General features: G+C 44.5%; 1 protein-coding gene across 4 annotated transcripts in view; it reads left to right on the top strand.

Annotated features, from left to right (window-relative positions):
• Positions 1 to 14,250, top strand: part of PFKFB3 (6-phosphofructo-2-kinase/fructose-2,6-biphosphatase 3) — a 79,643-nt gene extending 65,393 nt beyond the window's left edge. For 2 of the 4 annotated variants that reach the window (XM_039369516.1, XM_039369513.1), the window contains exons 14-15: positions 1,707 to 1,907; positions 11,232 to 14,250. In XM_039369516.1, coding sequence (XP_039225450.1) covers positions 1,707 to 1,907; positions 11,232 to 11,261 — 231 coding nt within the window. In that variant the 3' untranslated portion in view covers positions 11,262 to 14,250. Of the gene's footprint in view, positions 1 to 1,706; positions 1,908 to 4,296; positions 4,320 to 11,231 lie in introns of all 4 variants that reach the window. The other 2 variants (XM_039369515.1, XM_039369514.1) reach the window with 2 other exon arrangements.
• The last annotated feature ends 6,067 nt before the right edge of the window (positions 14,251 to 20,317 follow it).

The raw sequence follows: 20,317 nt of genomic DNA on the forward strand, positions 1-20,317 counted from the left end.
TAAGGAAGTCAGTCTTCTAAATTGGCGATTCCAATGGCCTATGTGGGGCCCGCATGTCTGAATGCTCCCTCTTTGGCGGGGAAGAACCCGCCCCATAGAAAAGTAGCTTGACAGGTGTCAGGCTCCTAAAATCAAAAGAGACACATCATGATATTTTTTTCAGGCAATTTCTTTATTGTTCCTCACCCATAGAGGGAGTCCAATTAAAGCAGGGGTAGGCAACCTTGGCTCTTTTATGACTCGTGGACTTCAACTCCCAGAATTCCTGAGCCAGCATGGCTAAGCATGGAAACTTCTCCTATGGCTGGCTCAGGAATTCTGGGAGTTGAAGTCCACGAGTCATAAAAAGAGCCAAGGTTGCCTACCCCTGAACTAAAGCATGCAAACACCATCATATAGCATATCCTCTGGGAACTATTGAGAAGGAGCTGTCTTCGCCCTCTTTCTCACACACAAGCTATCTGGACCAAGTTGTCTGTTGCTCCTTTGGGATGCAGCCCCTCACTTCTGGGAATCCAGACTGCATTCCATCGCGACAGTTTAGCTTTCATTGTGTAACCACCAACCTTGACACCTACTGTGATTTCAGATTCTCCTGCCATCAATATCTGCTTCCCTGTCTTTGCCAAATACATTTTCTTCCCCACCCCAACTAGGAAATCCTTGGGGGTTGTCATAAAATTAGGCATTGTGTACTTTAAAAAGGTGGCAACTTTAAGCGATGTGGACTTCAACTTCCAAAATTCCTCAGCAAACCATAGTCCAGATCCAATTTGTTTGTTGCTTGTGGGTTTTATGCGTATGTTGTTGGCCTTTCCAACTGCAGGGCTGGCAATCTTATTTTACAACCCTGTTGCTCATCACATGTGGCCAGTAATTAAGGAATAAGAATTGATTTACTCAAAGGCTTCTTTCTGTACTTAAAGGCAGGCTGTGCACCTTTAAAATGATCTATAGTCAACGGCTACCAATGTAGGAATTTTGAGCTGAAAGGCAAGCTTTAAACTGGGTTTTGCCTAAAAGGAACTGGATAGTATGCAACACTTTAAAAGTATTGGTCAAGATAAGACAGGGGTCAGATTTGATCTTCACTTCCTGTCTAGGTACCTTGTCTTCAGTGAAAGCAGACGATTCTCAACGGTCAATGTCATCAGCTATTTGTTTTGTATTTTATAATTTATTTTTTAAATTTATATACAGCTTTTCTCACTGTTGAAGCTGAGCACTAAGTGTTTCACAGCTGTTGGTTTCTGTCCCACATTTTGTAGGGAAAACATGGTCAAGTTTAACTGAACGTTGATTTCAGTCTGGCTCCGCCTACCTCTTTGGTCTGACTTCACCTCCTTTTTGGGGGGGGACGCCTCTCTGGATCTAACCATGACCTCATTGCTGAGTTTCCAGTTCCCCAAATCTTTCCATCCTCTTCCGTCTGCCTGCAAAAACTAGAAAAACCAGCTCTTCTCCGGCTTCTAAAATCCTGTTTCTTAGAACTGTAGAATGTCAGGCTTGGAAAGCACCTCAAAGGTCATCCAGTCCAACCCTCAGGGGGGGGGAATCCGCTCTTCCTTGCTTTCGCTTTTGTGTTAACGGCGAACCGATGACCCCATTTTAAAAAAAAAAATGCTCTTTTTTTGTTTTCTTCGTAGCTTTCGTCTTTCTTTGCTTTATTGTTATTTTTCTTTTATCTTTCTCTCGCTCTAATCTAGGATGCAAAGAAGGGACCTAATGCGCTCATGAGACGCAATAGCTTCGTCCCTCTGGCCAGTCCAGAGCCCGTCAAAAAACCACGCATGAACAGGTTTGAGGATCATGCCGCTGCTTCGGCCGCCTTGCCAATCCATACCTGTCTATCTCCTGACGGCCCGGTCCAGCTTCCCGGACAAGTTGGTTCTCTTTTCTTTTTGTTGGTGTGTTTTTTGTGGTGATGGTGTGTCGTCACTTGCAGCATGCTTAACCGTCCTGTTGTCTGACCTCTTAGGACAGTGGTCCCCAACCTTTTGGGCATCGGATCGGTTCCGTGGAGAGAGGTTTTTCTGCAGACTGGAGGGGATGTGGTTTCGTGTACTGCCTGCATCCCGCGCGGATGGGGCTTTCCTTGTTTGCAAGGACCATTTTTTAGGATGCTGTGGCCCGGTGCTGGTCTGTGGCCCAGAGGTTGGGGACCCCTGTCTTAGGAAGCTGTGCTTGGTCTTGCTTAATTTTGTTTGAATGGACTTGACCGCCCGGGATTCTTCTTCTCCCTGACCCTCGCTGACCTTCTCTTGATATCTATCACTGGAGGATTAAATGTTTTTGGCTAGCTAACCTAACTAACTTGCACAAGCCTGTGAGAGTGTGAGTAGCTTAATCTTGGTTGGACAGGCCCTTCAGCTGCCACGGAAATCAGGACTACCAACTACAGATAATCCTCAATTTAACAGTCCCAATGGCAACCAAAATTTCTATGAATTATGCCCAACGTTGCGACTTTTTGCCCCAGTTGTTCAGCGGACCGCTGCAGTTGTGAAACGAATCGTGTGATCCTTTCGCAAAGCTGGCTTCCCACGTCGATTTTGCTTTCAGAAAGCAGCCAGGAAAGTCCTAAATAAGGATCACGTGATCCTGGGATGCTGCCTTTGTCATAATTATGTGCTAGTTATTAAGCACCTAAATTTTGCTCACCTGATGCTAGAGATGCTCCTACAGTTGTGGCAATAAGTGCAAGGGCCGGTCGTACGTTATTTTTTTTTCAGCACTGTTGTAATTTGGAACGGTCACTAAGCAAAATATAATCCAGAGGGGCAATTCTTTCCTTGAAGGTTTTGTTGAATGTTCATTGAAGAATGTTGGTTTGGTTTGGGTTGTATTATTGCCTTTTATCAGTCCACACGTTTAAGTTGATTACGATCTCCACTAACTATTCTTAAAAGACTCTGATAGGCTCTGATTAGGAGCAAAGGATTTCAGTGGCGTCAGATCAGTTACCGGCTGAGGAAAATATTTCTAGCTCAGGGTTGAAATGAGGGATCATCAGTGCTCTCTGAGCTTGCAGACGTGTTAGAAGGGAGTGAAGAGGAGGAAAAGAAAGGGAAGAAGGGAGGGAGGAAGGAAAGAGAAAGAGGAGAAGAACTGTGGGATCCTTGGGGCTCTCTGAGCTTGGTGGTTTTCTTGCAGATGTTTCATGACCCAGCTAGGTAACATCATCAGTGTTAGAAAGGAATGGGGTTTGCTTTCTGTTTACATAGAAGTATACAGGGAAAGACACTCCCAGCAAAAGAGAATATTTGTAGGGTTGAAATGAAGGTGTCCTTAGCGCTCTCTGAGCTTGGTGCTTTTCTTGCAGACATTTCATTACGCAGCTAGGTAACATCATCAGTGTTAGTAGGGAGGGAGATTTACTTCTAGCACCAATGATGTTATCTAGTTGGGTAATGAAACGTCTGCATAAAACGACCAAGTTTCTGGGAGCACCAAGGACCCCCACCTGAGATCAGTTGCTTGTCGTATTTATTTGGGGGGGGTTGACTCTTGAGAGACCCAGACCAGTGATGGCTCCTCCATCAAAAACATGACATTCTGTGTTTCTTACAATGAAAAAAATTCAAAAAAAAACCCCCCGAACACTTTTGCATTTGGCTACTTGCGGGCTCCGTGACCCTCAACCTGGAGAAAGTCTACAAATGTTTTTGTCTGCTGGCTTGTAATCTCCAGGCCTGTTTTGCAGGGCCAAAGGAACAAGATTGCCCTGACTTGACCCATTTTCTTTCTTTCTTTCTTTCTTTCTTTCTTTCTTTCTTTCTTTCTTTCTTTCTTTCTTTCTTTCTTTCTTTCTTTTTCTTTCTTTCTTTCTTTCTTTCTTTCTTTTAAAATGGGAAAGGTCAGAAGAATTTCTCTGTTTCTGCCAGATACAGATCAGTGCAAGCGTCCTGGCTTCATTCTAAACTGCAGTGTTTTGAAATTCAGCCATTTTAAGAGGGGCAGACTTCAACTCCCAGAATTCCCCAGCCAGCCATGCTGGCTGGAGAATTCTGGGAGTTGAAGTCCACCCCTCTTAAAATGGCCAAAGTTGAGAAATGCTGTGCTCTCTGTTAGCAACCCTTGAAAAGACTTCCAGTTACAGGTTTTTCTTTTATTTTGATACTTCTTTTCCATGCACGGAGGTTGATGTTTCATGTCACTTGATTCGTTTCATTCTACCCCATTGCTTTCCATCTCCGGGCTGCCATTTTCTGATTGTTAAGCTTTCATGCGCCTTCACTGATTTCTTTCCCTTTACTTTATTTCTTTTTTCTCTTTTTTTCTTTTGTCTCTTTACAGCCATTACTGGGGAAAGCTTGCCTGTAAGTAATTTTTTTTTTTATAGTGTTGGTGATGTTGGTTTAACCTGTTTCTTTGCTGCCTGGCTGGCTGTGTCTTTGTTTCTTATTTATTTATTAAATTTATATGCCGTCCATCTGGCCGATAAGGTGACTTTTGATTTTGCTACTAAGAAGCTGTGCTGAGCTTTTAATTTTCCATCTGGCTGTTGCACTTCTGTCATTAATCATGGGGAATTTTCATAGACTGAGAGAATAACAATAGGATAGCTGATGATAGATAGATAGATAGATAGATAGATAGATAGATAGATAGATAGATAGATAGATAGATAGATAGATGTAGATTGATTTAGATAGATAGATAGATAGATAGATAGATAGATAGATAGATAGATAGATAGATGTAGATTGAGTGAGATAGATTGATTGAGATAGATAGATAGATAGATAGATAGATAGATAGATAGATAGATAGATAGAGATATAGATAATGATAAATATAGGTATAAATTCAGACAGACAGACAGATAGACAGATAAATGATAAATATAGATAGATGGATGGATGGATAGATAGATATAGATGATAAATATAGGTAGGTAGGTAGATAGATAGACAGGCAGGCAGGCAGACAGGCAGACAGATGATAAATGTAGGTAGATAGATTAAGATGGATGGATGGATGGATGGATGGATAGATATAGATGATAAATATAGGTAGATAGATTGAGATGATAGATAGGATAGATAGATAGATAGATAGATAGATAGATAGATAGATAGATAGATAGATAGATAGATAGATATAGATATAGATAATGATAAATATAGGTATAAATTCAGACAGACAGACAGATAGACAGATAAATGATAAATATAGATAGATGGATGGATAGATAGATATAGATGATAAATGTAGGTAGGTAGGTAGATAGACAGGCAGGCAGACAGATGATAAATATAGGTAGATAGATTAAGATGATAGATAGAATAGATAGATAGATAGATAGATAGATAGATAGATAGATAGATATAGATATAGATAATGATAAATATAGGTATAAATTCAGACAGACAGACAGATAGACAGATAAATGATAAATATAGATAGATGGATGGATAGATAGATATAGATGATAAATATAGGTAGGTAGGTAGGTAGGTAGGTAGATAGACAGGCAGGCAGACAGATGATAAATATAGGTAGATAGATTAAGATAGATGGATGGATGCATGGATAGATATAGATGATAAATATAGGTAGGTAGATTGAGATAATAGATAGGATAGATAGATAGACAGACAGACAGACAGATAGATAGATAGATAGATACTCACTTAACTGTCTCGCTTAGCAACAGAAATGTTGGGCTCAGCTGTGGTCATTAACTGGAGGACTGCCTATATTCCTATCAGGGAGCATGGGAAGTTAAGAAAGTGAATTTTCTTAGGATAGCAAAGTGAGGGCAAAGGGGCAACAGAGAAGCTTGGCTTCAAGGTAGAAAGGGAAGCCAAATTAACTTTGGGGTGCTGATGAAGCAACCCGCATCCCTATTTTGAGCCAATGCTGGGTCAAGCCTTTCCCTCTCACCCATGACAGATGGCCGTCTTGTTCATTCCCCCCCCCCCCCGCTCGTCTTTATTCTCCTTGTACTGAAGTATAGATGCGGGTCTTTCAGCTTCACTCGTTTTTTTCCAAAAAGGTGTTTGCTGTGTTGTGTGTGGCATTTGCCTTTGCATTGGAATAACAGGTGTTGCAGACATTTGGGGTTTCTGTCCTTTCTCTCCTCCTCTCGCCCTCTCCCCCCCCTCTTCTCTCTCCTTCCCTTCCTCTCCTCTCCCTGACCTCCTGACCTTCCCTCTCCTCTTCTCCTCCTCTTTTCCTCCTCCTCTCTCTCCTCTCTCTCCTTCCCTCCCTCCCTCCTTCTTTTCCTCTCCCTGGCCTCCTGACCTTCCCTCTTCTCCTCTTCTCCCCTTCCTCTCTCTCCTCTCCTCCCTCTCCTTCCCTCCCTCCCTTCCTTTCCTCTCCCTGACCTTCCCTCTTTTCCCTCCTCTCTCCTCTTCCCTCCTCTTCTCCCCCTCCTCTCCTCTCCTCTCTCCTTCCCTCCCTCCCTTTCCTCTCCCTGACCTCCTGACCTTCCCTCTCCTCTTCTCCTCCTCTTTTCCTCCTCCTCTCTCTCCTCTCTCTCCTTCCCTCCCTCCCTCCTTCTTTTCCTCTCCCTGGCCTCCTGACCTTCCCTCTTCTCCTCTTCTCCCCTTCCTCTCTCTCCTCTCCTCCCTCTCCTTCCCTCCCTCCCTTCCTTTCCTCTCCCTGACCTTCCCTCTTTTCCCTCCTCTCTCCTCTTCCCTCCTCTTCTCCCCCTCCTCTCCTCTCCTCTCTCCTTCCCTCCCTCCCTTTCCTCTCCCTGACCTCCTGACCTTCCCTCTTCCCTCCTCTTCTCCCCTTCCTCTCTCTCCTTCCCTCCCTCCCTCCCCTTCTTTTCCTTTTCCTGACCTCCTGACCTTCCCTCTTCTCTTCCCTCCTCTTCTCTCTCTCCTCTCCTCCCTCTCCTTCCCTCCCTCCCTTCCTTTCCTCTCCCTGACCTTCCCTCTTTTCCCTCCTCTCTCCTCTTCCCTCCTCTCCTCTCCTCTCTCCTTCCCTCCCTCCCTCCCTTCCCTTCCTTTCCTCCTCCTGACCTTCCCTCCTCTTCCCTCCTGTCTCCTCTTCTCCCTCTCCTCTCTCCTTCCCTTCCCTTCCTTTCCTCTCCCTGACCTCCTGACCTTCCCTCTTCTCCTCTTCCCTCTTCTCCCCTTCCTCTCCTCTCTCTCCTTCCCTCCCTCCCTCCCCTTCTTTTCCTTTTCCTGACCTCCTGACCTTCCCTCTTCTCTTCCCTCCTCTTCTCTCTCTCCTCTCCTCTCTCTCCTTCCCTCCCTCCCTTCCTTTCCTCTCCCTGACCTTCCCTCTTTTCCCTCCCCTCTCCTCTTCCCTCCTCTCCTCTCCTTCCCTCCCTCCCTTCTCTTCCTTTCCTCTCCCTGACCTCCTGACCTTCCCTCTTCTCCCCTTCCTCTCTCTCCTCTCCTTCCTTCCCTCCCTCCCTCCCTTCCTTTCCTCTCCCTGACCTCTTGACCTTCCCTCTTTTCCCTCCTCTCTCCTCTCTCCTCTCCCCTCTCCTCTCTTCTCTCCTCTTATGGGAAAGAGAGGTAGAAATAAATATTCCTTTGGGTTTCAGTTGCTTTTATAAAAGTGACATGCCTTCTGAAAAGTTCATGGCTCCTTTTTCCTAAAATTCCTTTCTTCTTGCTGTTTTGGAACTATTCAAAGTATTTGGATATTTTAGAAATACATTGGTTTTTTTTTTAAATCAGGTACTCTATGCAGAAGGCTTACAGGGTTTCAGCATTTTTATTTTATGTACTTATATCCTGCCTTTATAGTTTTTTTATGGATCACTCGAGGCAGTGAACATGCCTCATATCCTTCCTCCCTCTTATTTTCCCCATAACAACAACCCTGTGAGGTGGATTGGGCTGGGACGGATTAGCCCAAAGTCATCCAGCCAGCTTTTCATGCCTAAAGCGGGACTAGAACTCACCATCTCCTGATGATTGGCCCAAAGTCACCCAGCTGGGTTGCATGCCCAGGCAGAACTAGAACTCACAGTATCCTAGTGATTGGACCAAAGTCACCCAGCTGAGTTTCATGGCTAAGGCAGGACTAGAACTCACCATCTCCTGATGACTGCCCCAAAGTCACCCAGCTGGCTTGCATGCCTACAGCTAAACTAGAACTCACCATCTCCTGGTTTCTAAGCCAGCACTAGACCAAACTGGCTCTCTAAATTCCTTTAGGGTTCAACTTTTGCTTTTTTTGAGGACAAGCCAAGACTGAATGCAGAACGTACCAAGGTTGAAATCTACTAATACCAAAACATCCTTTTTGGAGCAACAAGCTTGTTGGGACTGGGCTATTTCAGCCTCCAAATGTTTGGCCTGCTTCCCTTTCATTTTTTGCTCCTACCCCCCCCCCCAAGGGGTTCAATTGATGATTAGCAAGGCAAAGGAGATAATCTTCCAACCAATCTGTTTCTTTCATGGTGTGGTGCAAGGGTTGTCAAGCAGCCTGGGGCATACTACTTTGTGTGTCCTGTCTACCAGCGTCTGGATCGTGAGTTGCTCACTTCCAGCGTAGTGTGCACGGTTGCTTTGAAGCTACCCAGATGTGTTTGCCCGTTCTCAGGTATTCTGCAAAGATACCTTTGAGTCAATCTCAGTTCCCGATGATTGCACACTTAACAATGGCAAATAATTTCTATATTTCTGCCTTTTCCTGAGGGGTTCCCCCCCCCCGATTTCTCAGACTAGCTATGCTCGTAGAATATTTTAGTCCCCCCCCCCCCAACCAATCCTAACCAGGTCCAATTCTGCTTAGTCTCCCACTTTCAAAAAGTTGAGTCGAGGGATATGACCAAATTACAGGTCCCTAATCTGTCGATGTAGCAAAATAATAGCAATAGCACTTAGACCAGCGGTTCTCAACCTGTGGGTCGGGACCCCATTTGGGGTCGAACGACCATTTCACGGGGGTCGCCAAACAACGCAGTCCGCCATTTTTTTCCCCTTTTCCTTAGCTGTGCTACTCCCTTTTATTCTATTGGCTTTGAAAGCCAATAGAATAGACTCTCTTGAATAGAGTCTAATTCTATTGGCTTTCAAAAGCCAATAGGAATTGTCCAGGCTGTCTCTGCCCTGCTGAGCCCGCCAAAAGTCCCAGTCTGCAAACAGTGCTGCACCAGTTGAGTAGTCCTCGACTTACGACCGGTTGGGGGTCGCGGCATTAAAAAGGTTGAGAACCACTGCCTTAGACTTATATACCGCTTCACAGCCCTCTCTAAGCAGTTTACAAAGTCAGCCTGTTGTCCTTCAACTATCTGGGTCCTCCTTTTACTGACCTTGGAAGGATGGAAGGCCGTGTCAACCTTGAGCTGGTCAAGACTGAACTCCAGGATGTGGGCAGAGTTTGCCTGCAGTACTGCATTCTAACCACTGCACCACTAGCCCTTCCTCCCTTCCTTCCTTCCTTCATTCCAACTTAGCAATAGCCCTTAGACTTACATACCACTTCACAGTGCCTTTACAGCCCTCTCTAAGTAGTTTACAAAGTCAGCCTGTTACCCCAACAATCTGGGTCCTCCTTTTACTGACCTCGGAAGGATGGGAGGCCGCGTCAACCTTAAGCCGGTCAGGATTGAACTCCAGGCTGTGGGCAGAGTTTGCCTGCAATACCGCATTCTAACCACTGCACCATCATGGCTCCTTCCTTCCTTCCCTCCCTCCCTCCTTTCATTCCCACATTCCTTCCTTCCCTTCCTCCCTCTCATTCCCATCTCCTTCCTTCCCTTCTTCCCTCCTTCCTCTCATTCCCATCTTCCTTCCTTCCTTCCTTCCTTCCTTCCTTCCTTCCTTCCTTCCTTCCTTCCTTCCTTCCTTCCTTCCTTCCTTCCCAATAGATTTATGTATTGCTTCATAGTGCTTTACAGCCCTCTCTAAGTAGTTTACAAAGTCAGCCTGTTACCCCAACCATCTGGGTCTTCCTTTTACTGACCTCGGAAGGATGGAAGGCCGCGTCAACCTTAAGCCGGTCAGGATTGAACTCCAGGCTGTGGGCAGAGTTTGCCTGCAATACCGCATTCTAACCACTGCGCCACTACGGCTCCTAAGATAGTAGAACAGATAGTTGCTTTGAATTTCAGTTCCCTTCTGGAAAATGAGGGTGAGGATGGAGGTGTGATTATGTTACGTTACCACTGCCGGGATCAAAACTTTTTCTGCAGATCAAAACTTTTTCTGCAGTCAGAATCATTACATTGCATTTGCAATGTGAAGTGCTACAGCAGAGGTCCCTCAACCTTTTGGGCACCAGGGACCAGTTTCTTGGAGAGAAGTTTTTCCATGGACTGGAGGGTGTGTGGTTTTGTGTGCTGCCTGCATCCCGAGGATGGGGTTTTGCTTGTTTGTGTGGACCGGTTGCCGGCATGCTGTGGGCCGATCCCAGTCCATGGACCAGGGGTTGGGGATTCCTGTGCTACAGGACTTCCTTTAAGAGAATAAGCTTTATCTATATTGCTTCATTCATTTTTTTTTAAAGACATTTGAGATGTCCTACAAAAAAAAAACCCTAAGGATATACCTTTGACATGGAATGTAAAACACAAGACGGAGCCCATCAACACAGCCCGCAGATCCCATCTTGAAAAGTAACATGTATTTCTCCCGGCGAGCACAAGGGCCTCTCCAAAGCTCCTTTAAGCTAGCAGATTTATATTAGTACCTATATAGAATAGAATATTTTGTAGCTCAGGGTTTTGAACTGTGGGACTCGTGGACTTCAACTCCCAGAATTCCTGAGCCAGCTATGCTGAGGGGAACGGGAGAGGTTTCCAAGCTGAGCCATGCTGGCTCAGGAATTCTGGGAGTTGAAGTCCACGCCTCATAAAAGAGCCAAGGTTGCCTACCCCTACTCTAGGAGGCTCACCGCTTAGAACAGGAGGACTTAGGACAGGGATAGGCAACCTTGGCTCTTTTAGGACTCGTGGACTTCAACTCCCAGAATTCCTGAGCCAGCCTGGCTCAGTTTGCAAACCTCTCTCTTTCCCCTCAGCATGGCTGGCTCAGGAATTCTGGGAATTGAAGTCCACGAGTCATAAAAGAGCCAAGGTTGCCTACCCCTGACTTAACCCTTGTAAAGAGAACAGGCCCTTTGCATGCATATCTAACAATTTTTTTCTCCTGACTCCGTTTCACCTCCAGTTTTTTCCCCTCTCTAGAACTCTTATCGCCACTATCCTTGTGTCTTCTGCATGTTGTTCTAGTTGTGCTGTTTCTCCTCCCCTTTCTCCAGACCCAAAGCCACCGGCTCATGTTGACCTTCTCCCTTTTTTCTTCCTTTATCGCCAGAACCTGAACACTCCACACACGCAACCTTGACACTCTTTTGGCGCTACAGCAGGAACCGCGGATGGAAGCCAAGCGCCCTAGCATCATTCATCTCCGAAACTTGCAGTCTGCTCCACATCTCTGTTCAGCTCCAGTTGATTTGTTGATGATCTCCATCGCTGGTTTATATCTTGCCTTCTTGGGACGTAAAAAAATGGAGTTGTGGAAGGAGGAACCACCAGAGAAAAAGAAAGAGAGAGAGAGAGATGGATGATGGATGGATGGATGGATGGAGGAAAAAAAAATAAAGGAAAAGAAAGAGACTTATTTCATCAGCATATAAACTGTGAATCTGAACCTGATTTTAAAGCTGGTTTATTTTTTATTTTTTTTTTCATCTCTACTTTGGTAGACTCCAGCAAGCATCAGAGTGCATCTGTACGCACCATACATCCTAGGTCTCTTTGTTATTCTGTTTTTTTTCTTAAGGAACGAACTTGCCTTGCAGAAGATCACTGTGCTGATCCCAGCGTCTCTAAGATAAAGGATTAGGGTCTGCCTAGGTGGGCTGCAGCTAAGACAGAGGCAAAGGGGAGATGAAAAGTTTTCTGGGTTACATCCGTGAGTCTGTTCCATCTATTCGTTTCTATCTTAGGGAAGGATTCTCCATGAATTTTAGCTGTCCTCATGAACTGGTCCAAGACAGAGGCAATCAGTTGCTCTCAGACCTGGAGAGAAAAGGGATAGAGGCCAAAAGCTTGGGAAAAACAATTGTGAAATGTTGTTTTATTTCCACAGAGCCTACACACAAGCCACACTTCGTAAGCGAGAGCCTCGCGACTCTTCTACGGGCGCATAAACATCCGCCATCTCCACCGGGACTGTGTCCTGGCCCTGCTTTGGGATAGTTTTTGTGTGATGGGACACAAAAATTTTTGTGGACCCTGACTTCTCAAGTGGGTGGGGGGAGGACTTACCACTCAGGCTCGACTCCAATCCATTTTTAAGTCCAGTGTTAAAAGAGATGTGCTGGTCTAAATTTTCAGACCTGGGGTGTATGGTTTCGCCCCACCTTGCCTTCTCCCCTTGCGTGTTTGTGTGTGGCTTGTGGGAAGGTCTGTCCGGGGACCGCTGAAGGCTTAAGATGCCTCTTTTACGTTAGAAGCATCCCACGGTGCAAACAGGGTATGTTCCTATCGACCGACGAATGAGCTTCCGGCAACTGGGACGTTCGTAGAGATCTGCAAATCTGGAGTTGGCAAGGCTGTTTTTCAAGCTTTCCACTCCTTGAGTCAGCCACCGGAAACGGTTTCTGATCCTCACGTTTGAGACGCCACTGTTTGATCCACCATATTAAAATCTGTCTTGGCAAGTTTTTCTATCAAGGAGAGGAGTTTAGGGCTATAGTTCTGTCCTCAGCGTGGCCAATAAAAAATTTAAAAAAGTGAGACGAATGGCTGATGTACCCCAACGCATTAGAATAGCCATGCTAGGAGCAAAGTTAAGATTAGTTTCATTCAGGTGAGTTGATTATTATGGGCCTCCAGGGACCCCCCCCTTCCTTTTTTTACATGTTGAAATAATTATCCTTCTTAGAAGCAGTAGAGGGCTGTTTTAAATGATCGTTTTTGCTAGTTTTGAAGGACATCTGAGTAAGCATGCTTTCCTTTGGAGCAGAATTTCACTTGGTGACTTCTCAGCCGTTCTCCTGTGTCCCAGTTCATAGGCCTCACACAGTTTATAGGCCTCACGTGTGGCTGACAAAAGTAACAATAGGCTGGTTTCGAACGCAGAGCTTCTTTAAGACTGAACTGTCCTGCCAAAGGGTTACTGGAAAAGCTGTCCAGGATGAGCAATTGGTGGGCAGGGTGAGCTGCCTTGTGTGCGAATCTCGCAGGGCGATAAAAGGTGATGTTATTTTCCAAATAAAGGATTGTTTGACCCAGACTCCAAAGTGTTGACTTGCTAATCCGAGATGGTTTGTATATGTGTAGTAACACTCCGTGTAGATCAGAGGTGGGGAATGATGGCCCTTTTATGACTGGTGGACTTCAACTCCCAGAATTCCTGAGGCAGCCCACGTGGAATTCTGGGAGTTGAAGTCCACAAGCCACGAAAGGGCCATCGTTCCCCTCCCCGCGGTGTAAATGAAAAGCTTTTTCTGCTTATTAAAATTAGCTTGTTTTATTCTTGTTTTGCTTTTTAAAGACAATTTTTATACATTGGGTGTTTTTCGGAGCTTGTATGTGCCCGAGCACGCAAGATTGATCTTTTTTTTCTTTTTTTAAAAAAAATCCGTACCTAGGTGTGAATGGTTTCATCTCCAATCCGGCAAATATTTCCTTTTTAAATCCTGCGGCGAAATAGAGCAAATGGGTGCAAATAAAAATTAACTTTTCCCATCCTCCCCCCAAAAAAGATCCGGGCTGACAAATTGCATTTTGTGATCAACGTTTTAGGCCAACTGTTTTCTTACAAATACTGTCCATTCGAAAGAGGGAAGTAAGGAAATAGAGAATGATAAGGGTGTCTCTCACCCATCTGGAAAACAGAAATCTCAGAACAAAATGGATTTTTCCTGTTTGAAAAGAAGGGGAAAAGCTCCAAAGGCTGTTAATTACCGTATGGTTGTGGGATTGTGTGGGGTGTTTGTGCTTGCAGGGTGTGGGGAACAAGAATAGGACATGGCACAGAAATTTAAATGCCATTTAAATATCACGCCAATGGTTCCTTGTCAGCTTGAGCTTTTTTTTTCCTTTGATACTTGAAGTTAGATTTTTTTAAAAATCATTTTTAACAGCAAGAGGCTATTTATTTATTTAACTGATCTCGCAGAACCACCAGAATCCCCCTTCTCCGGTCCTCGTAAATTTTATACGAAATTTTAAGTTGTGTGTGTATGTACAGGGTGATTTTATCTTCTTTCCCCTCATCCCTGGAGGTGAAGAGCAGCGTAGCTTATAAAACAGGTCTGCCTTTCTTTGGAAATTTGTATATTTTGCAGTTGCCGGAACAATTAAAATACCATCTTTAACTAGAACTATCGGAATTGTGTTTTTTTGTTGTTGATCAGACGTCTCCTCTGTTGGAGGATATTGGATGATGGGTGTGAGTTTGGTGGGATCGATCGGTCTTTAGAAGCTGGATTAGGTATTTACATATAATTTTATTTTGGCCATGTCAAATTTTGGCTGGAATGAGGTATGTCTAATTCAGGGGTAGGCAACCTTGGCTCTTTTATGACTCATGGACTTCAACTCCCAGAATTCCTGAGCCAGCTATGCTGAGGAGAAACGGAGAGGTTTCCAAGCTGAGCCAGGCTGGTTCAGGAATTCTGGGAGTTGAAGTCCATGAGTCATAAAAGAGCCAAGGTTGCCTACCCCTGGACTAGGAGGCTCACCACTTAGAACAAGAGGACTTAGGCCAGGGGTAGGCAACCTTGCCTCTTTTATGACGCGTGGACTTCAACTCCCAGAATTCCTGAGCCTGCATGGCTCAGCATGGAAACCTCTCGCTTTCCCCTCAGCATGGCTGGCTCAGGAATTCTGGGAGTTGAAGTCCACGAGTCATAAAAGAGCCAAGGTTGCCTACCCCTGGTCTAGTTTAATGAAAAAAAAGGACAAGGGGTGACATGATAGTATTCCAAAATTTGAGGGGCTGCCACAAAGAAGAGGGGTCAACCTATTTTCCAAAAGCTCCTGAAGATGGGACAAGAAGCAATGGATGGAAGTTAAGGAGAGAACTGAGGAGAAATTTCCTGATAGAACAATTAATCGGTGGAAGAACTTGCCTCCGGAAGTTGTGGGTGCTCCAACACTGGAGGTTTCTAAGAAGAGATTGGACAACCATTTGTCTGAAACAATAGAGGGTTTTCTTCCTGAGCAGGGGGTTGGACTAGAAGACCTCCAAGGTCCCTTCCAAGTCTGTTCTGTTACTCATGCAGGGGAATTCACTAGAGAAAACAATTATGCTTGGAAGAGTTAGTGGTAAAAGGAAACCAGGTTGGCAAAGAACGCAGCTGGACACCATTAAAGCAGACACCAGCCAGAATACAGAAAAACTCAAAAGAAACAGTATAAGATCAGAAGACACGGAGAGCCCTGGCCCATAGAATCACAAAGACTCAGACTTGACTGAATGGAGAACATCCTCATCCATTTTGTTATCTTTATCAAGGTATAAAATACAGAAGAAGGTGAAAATAGTAGAAAGATGGGGAATGAAAAAGGGAAAAGAAGGAGGTGTAAGGTAAAGGGGCAAAAGAAAAGCATTGACTTCCATCTCTCTTTAGTTTAGCGCATTCCCCAAGGTGCTTTTCCAAGAGGCAACAGGACTTTTTTTGTTTTTAATTCAGGCATTCTTAAAGTCATGTTTTCTATTTCAGCATTATATTTAATATATTGTCTTCCCTCTGAATACAGGGGTTTCATTGCACAGAATTAGCATTCCCTGGATAAATGCAAACTTCAGTACTTTTCTCCGTCCCAAATAGTTGAAGGTGACTTCTGTCAAGCACAAAAATCCAGATTTCTGTGCACAGCCAATTCTCAGCGTGAGGTCCCCCCTTTTTTTAGTGCTATTGTTCAAATGGTCTCTAAAAAAATTGTTGTGACTCGTGAGCTGCCTGTAGAAAGCTCAAAATGCAGAAGTGGTTCCCAAGTAGTCCTGGATTTATTATCACAATTGGGCCCCAAATTTCCACTGCTAACCAAGACAGTTGTTAAGTGGGTTTTGCCCCCTTTTGCGACTCTTCTTGCCACAGTTGTTAAGAGAATCACTGCAGTTCTTAAAGTTAGGAACACGGTTCTGAAGTGAATCTAACTTCCCCCACCGACTTTGCTTGTCAGAAGGTCACAAAAGGGGGATCACGTGACCCCCCCGGACGCTGCAACTGTCGTAAGTATGAATCACTAGTCCATGTGGATGCTGCAATGGTCACAAGTGTGAAAAACGGTCATAATTTATCTGAGGGGCTGCCACAAAGAAGAAGGGGTCAACCTGTTCTCCAAAACACCTGAAGGCAGGATAAGAAGCAACGGATGGAAACTGATCAAGGAGAGAAGCAACCTGGAACTAAGGAGAAACTTCCTGGCAACTAGAACAATTAACCAGTGGAACCACCTGCCTCCAGAAGCAGTGAATGCTCCAACACTGGAGGTTTTTAAGTAGAAATTGGACATTCATTTGTCCAGAAAGCTATAAGATCTCCTGCTTGAACAGGGGGTTGGACTAGAAGACTTCCAAGGTCCCTTCCAGCTCTATTCTAGTCTGAATTGGGTATGTCTAGTCTAATGAAGAGAAAGATGAAGGGTGACATGATAGCAGTCTCCCAATATCGGAGAGGCTGCCCCAAAGAAGAAGGAGTCAAGCTATTCTCTGAAGCACCTGAAGGCAGGACAAGAAGCAACGGATGGAAACTGATCAAGGAGAGAAGCAACCTGGAACTAAGGAGAAACTTTCTGACAGTGAGAACAATTAACCAGTGGAACCACCTGCCTCCAGAAGCGGTGAATGCTCCAACACTGGAAGTTTTTAAGAAGAGACTGGACAGCCATTTGTTTGAAATAGTTATAGTGAGGATTTCCTTCCTGAGCAGGGGGTTGGACTAAATGACCTCCAAGGTCCCTTCCAACTATTATTATTATTATTAGTCACTTTATCCAATGGCATTGTACCTTCGAGCAGTCATTAAACGGAGTCAGGCAACATAAACCTGACCTAAACAAGTTTCAAAATATTTGAAAATGTCTCTGGCCAAGATCTTGTAATACAAGGGATTGTCCAGCAGAAAAGCGATGGAAAATCCCAGCCGTAAAGCATACTTGTTTTTAAAACCAAGCTTTGAGCAGCAAAGGTTTATAGAGAACAAAGATGCTCCTATATTGGAAGATTATCAAAAAATACCTTTGAAGGACTCTTTGTCCTGCCAAAAAACCCGGCCCTCGAGATGAAAGATGGGAACCAAGCTGTAAGCAAACAGCTTGTATCTGTTCTCGGGTCTCACCTTCCTATTAAAAAATGGGGCAGAGTAACTGTTCCTTTTCTCAGCCCTGAAACTGATCCTGCAATCCATTTATTATTATTATTATTGTTATTATTATTTTTGGATAATTGAGAGCAAGCTGGAAAGAAAAGTGAAGGCCTGTCTCTGCTCTTTAGGATCCGGAAGTAAAATTGGAACACATACACTTACGGGTGTCCATGTGCCCAAAAAAAAAAAAAAAGTCAAGATGGCAGCCATAACCACCTCATCTCCATTACAATACAGGTAGTTGTTGAAGTAAACCGGGGGGGGGGGTGTCTTCAAACTTGGCCCTTTGATGATGTGCAGACTTCAACTCCCAGAATTCCTCACCCAGCGTGCCTGGCTGAGGAATTCTGGGAGTTAAAGTTCACAAGTCATAAAAGGGCCAAGTTTGAAGACCCCTGTCTTAAATCTAACAAACAAAATGGAGGCTGGCTGAGGAATTCTGGGAGTTGAAGTCCGCAAGTCATAAAAGGGCCAAGTTTGAAGACCCCTGTCTTAAATCTAACAAACAAAATGGAGGCTGGCTCAGGAATTCTGGGAGTTGAAGTCCGCAAGTCATAAAAGGGCCAAGTTTGAACACCCCTGACGTAAACGGTTCATGTAGTGACTGTTCAAAGTTACAACTGCACCGGGGGGGGGGGGGGAGAAGTGACTTATGGATTGCTTTTTACACTTATTGCAACGTCCCCATGGTCACATGATCAAAATTCAGACGCTTGGTAAAATGGTTCGTATTTATAACGGTTGCAGCGTCCCGGGGCTACCTGATCCCCTTTTGGAAAAACAATGGGGGAATCCAGTTTCACTTAATAACCGTGTTCCTAACTGAATTTCGATCACATAATTGTGAGGACATGCTGCAGGGGTCGTAAATCTAAGGATCGTTCATAAGTCATTTTGGGTGTGTGTGTTGCAACTGCCATTACTCAACCAACGGTTGTAAGTCAAGGACTACCTGTAGAATGTAGGTGGGAGACCACTGGGAGACACCCCCCCCCCAGCTGTAAGATAAACTAGGAAGTGGGGGGGGGGAGAAACATCCTGGAAAAACAGTAACCACTGTCACGAGAAAACAAGGTGGAGGCGTTTGTGTAAACACCAGAAACTGAAGCTAACTCAAGGGAATTTTTATTTACTTAAAAAGGAAGTCACGCTGGCTGTGACCTGGCAAAGATGATTAATCTAGGGCAGGGATAGGCAACCTTGGCTCTTTTATGACTCGTGGACTTCAACTCCCATGTTGGCTCAGGAATTCTGGGAGTTGAAGTCCACGAGTCATAAAAGAGCCAAGGTTGTCTATCCCTGATCTAGGGAAATGACTCCAGAGAACCAGATCCTCATTCTGCTTTTCTGTACGATAGATCGGACGCTTGAGAAACCTGTGCCCCATCAGCCACAGCCAGTGATGAGGGTTTGTGGGAATTGTAGTCCAATAAAAACCACCTGTGACTCTGTTTTATGGAGTGGAGTAATAGCCACACATTGACCCAGGGCCAAATTAGAAGAGAGTGCAGGTTATTCTATCTGGGAAGTTAAATGTTACCTGCTTAAAAGATAATAATAATAATAATTTGATTAGTTTCCATCTGTTGCTTCCTGTCCTGCAGTGTGTTTTCAATCTTGGGAGAGGCATGATGTTGTAAGTAAGACAATGGTAACGGAAAAGAGTTAAACTTAAAACCAGGAAAGATAAACAGCTTCATTAAGTTTGATTGGAACATGCAACCGATTGCTCCTTGACAGCTGATAATCAAGGACAAAGTAGATAATAATCTCTGACTCTAGAGGACAGCTCACGTGAAGTGTTAATACCACTTTACAATGCTTTGGTAAGGCCACACCTGGAACACTGCATCCAGTTTTGGTGATGTAATAAAGATGTTGAGACTCTAGAAAGAGGGCAGAGAAGAGCAACAAAGAGGCTAAAACATATAAGGAATGGTGGCTGGAATTGGGGATGTCTAGTTTAATGAAGAGAAGGACGAAGATGACATGATAGCAGTGTTCCAATATATCTGGGGCTGCCCCAAAGAAGAGGGAGTCAAGCTATTCTCCAAAGCACCTGAAGGCAGGACAAGAAGCAACTGATGGAAACTAATCAAAGAGAGAAGCAACCTAGAACTAAGGTGGAATTTCCTGACAGAACAATTAACCAGTGGAACCACCTGCCTCCAGAAGTGGTGAATGCTCCAACACTGGAGGTTTTTAAGAAGAGACTGGACAGCCATTTGTCTGAAATGGTGTAGGGTTTCCTGCCTGAGCAGGGGGTTGGACTAGAAGACCTCCAAGGTCCCTTCCATCACTACTACTACTACTACTACTACTACTACTACTACTACTACTAAAACTACTACTACATTATTATTATTATTATTAATAATTAGTGATGATTTTTAGAAGCCACATAGATCTTGTCTCCTCCATGATCTACCTCAACTTAGCCCTTCACGTTCTTGCTATAACCATGCCCATCCATCTTGGTGCTGATCACCCTCTTTTTCTCTTTCTTTCCTTCTTTCCCAGTATTACAGCTTTCTCTAGAGCAGTGGTTCTCAACCTGTGGGTCGGGACCCCATTTGGGGTCAAACGACCATTTCACGGGGGTCGCCAAACAAGTCTGTCCGCCATTTTTTCCCCCTTTTCTTTGGCCACGCCCCTGGCACCCGGTGATGTATAAGTGGTTGGGGGTCACCACAACATGGGGAACTGTATTATGGGGTCGCGGCATTAGAAAGGTTGAGAACCACTGCTCTAGAGAGTTCCGTCTGTCCATAATGGATAATTTGAGCCCAGTCATTAAACACTGCTGTCATCGGACAACCCACAAACCCATTAATCGTGGTAAGCAATAGCTGGATTCACACAGCCATGTTATAAGAGACTACATTTTGCTTCAGTGAGTTATGTCGTGTTTTCTGTCAACTTTTGGACATAGAAGTTTAGTTTGCCTTATAAAAACTCTTTAATTGGAGGTACTCTTCCAAGGCTGCTGTTTTCTTGACATCTGTATGTTGCTAGGAAATTCAACAGGTGAATCTTTTATTTTCTAGCCAGCAGTCAGCTAAAGCGATGGGGTAAA

This window comes from Crotalus tigris, unplaced genomic scaffold (genome assembly GCF_016545835.1).
Source record: "Crotalus tigris isolate CLP2741 ecotype Arizona unplaced genomic scaffold, ASM1654583v1 scf7180000021160.8983255:1529534, whole genome shotgun sequence".
In the NCBI taxonomy this organism is placed as follows: domain Eukaryota; kingdom Metazoa; phylum Chordata; class Lepidosauria; order Squamata; family Viperidae; genus Crotalus; species Crotalus tigris.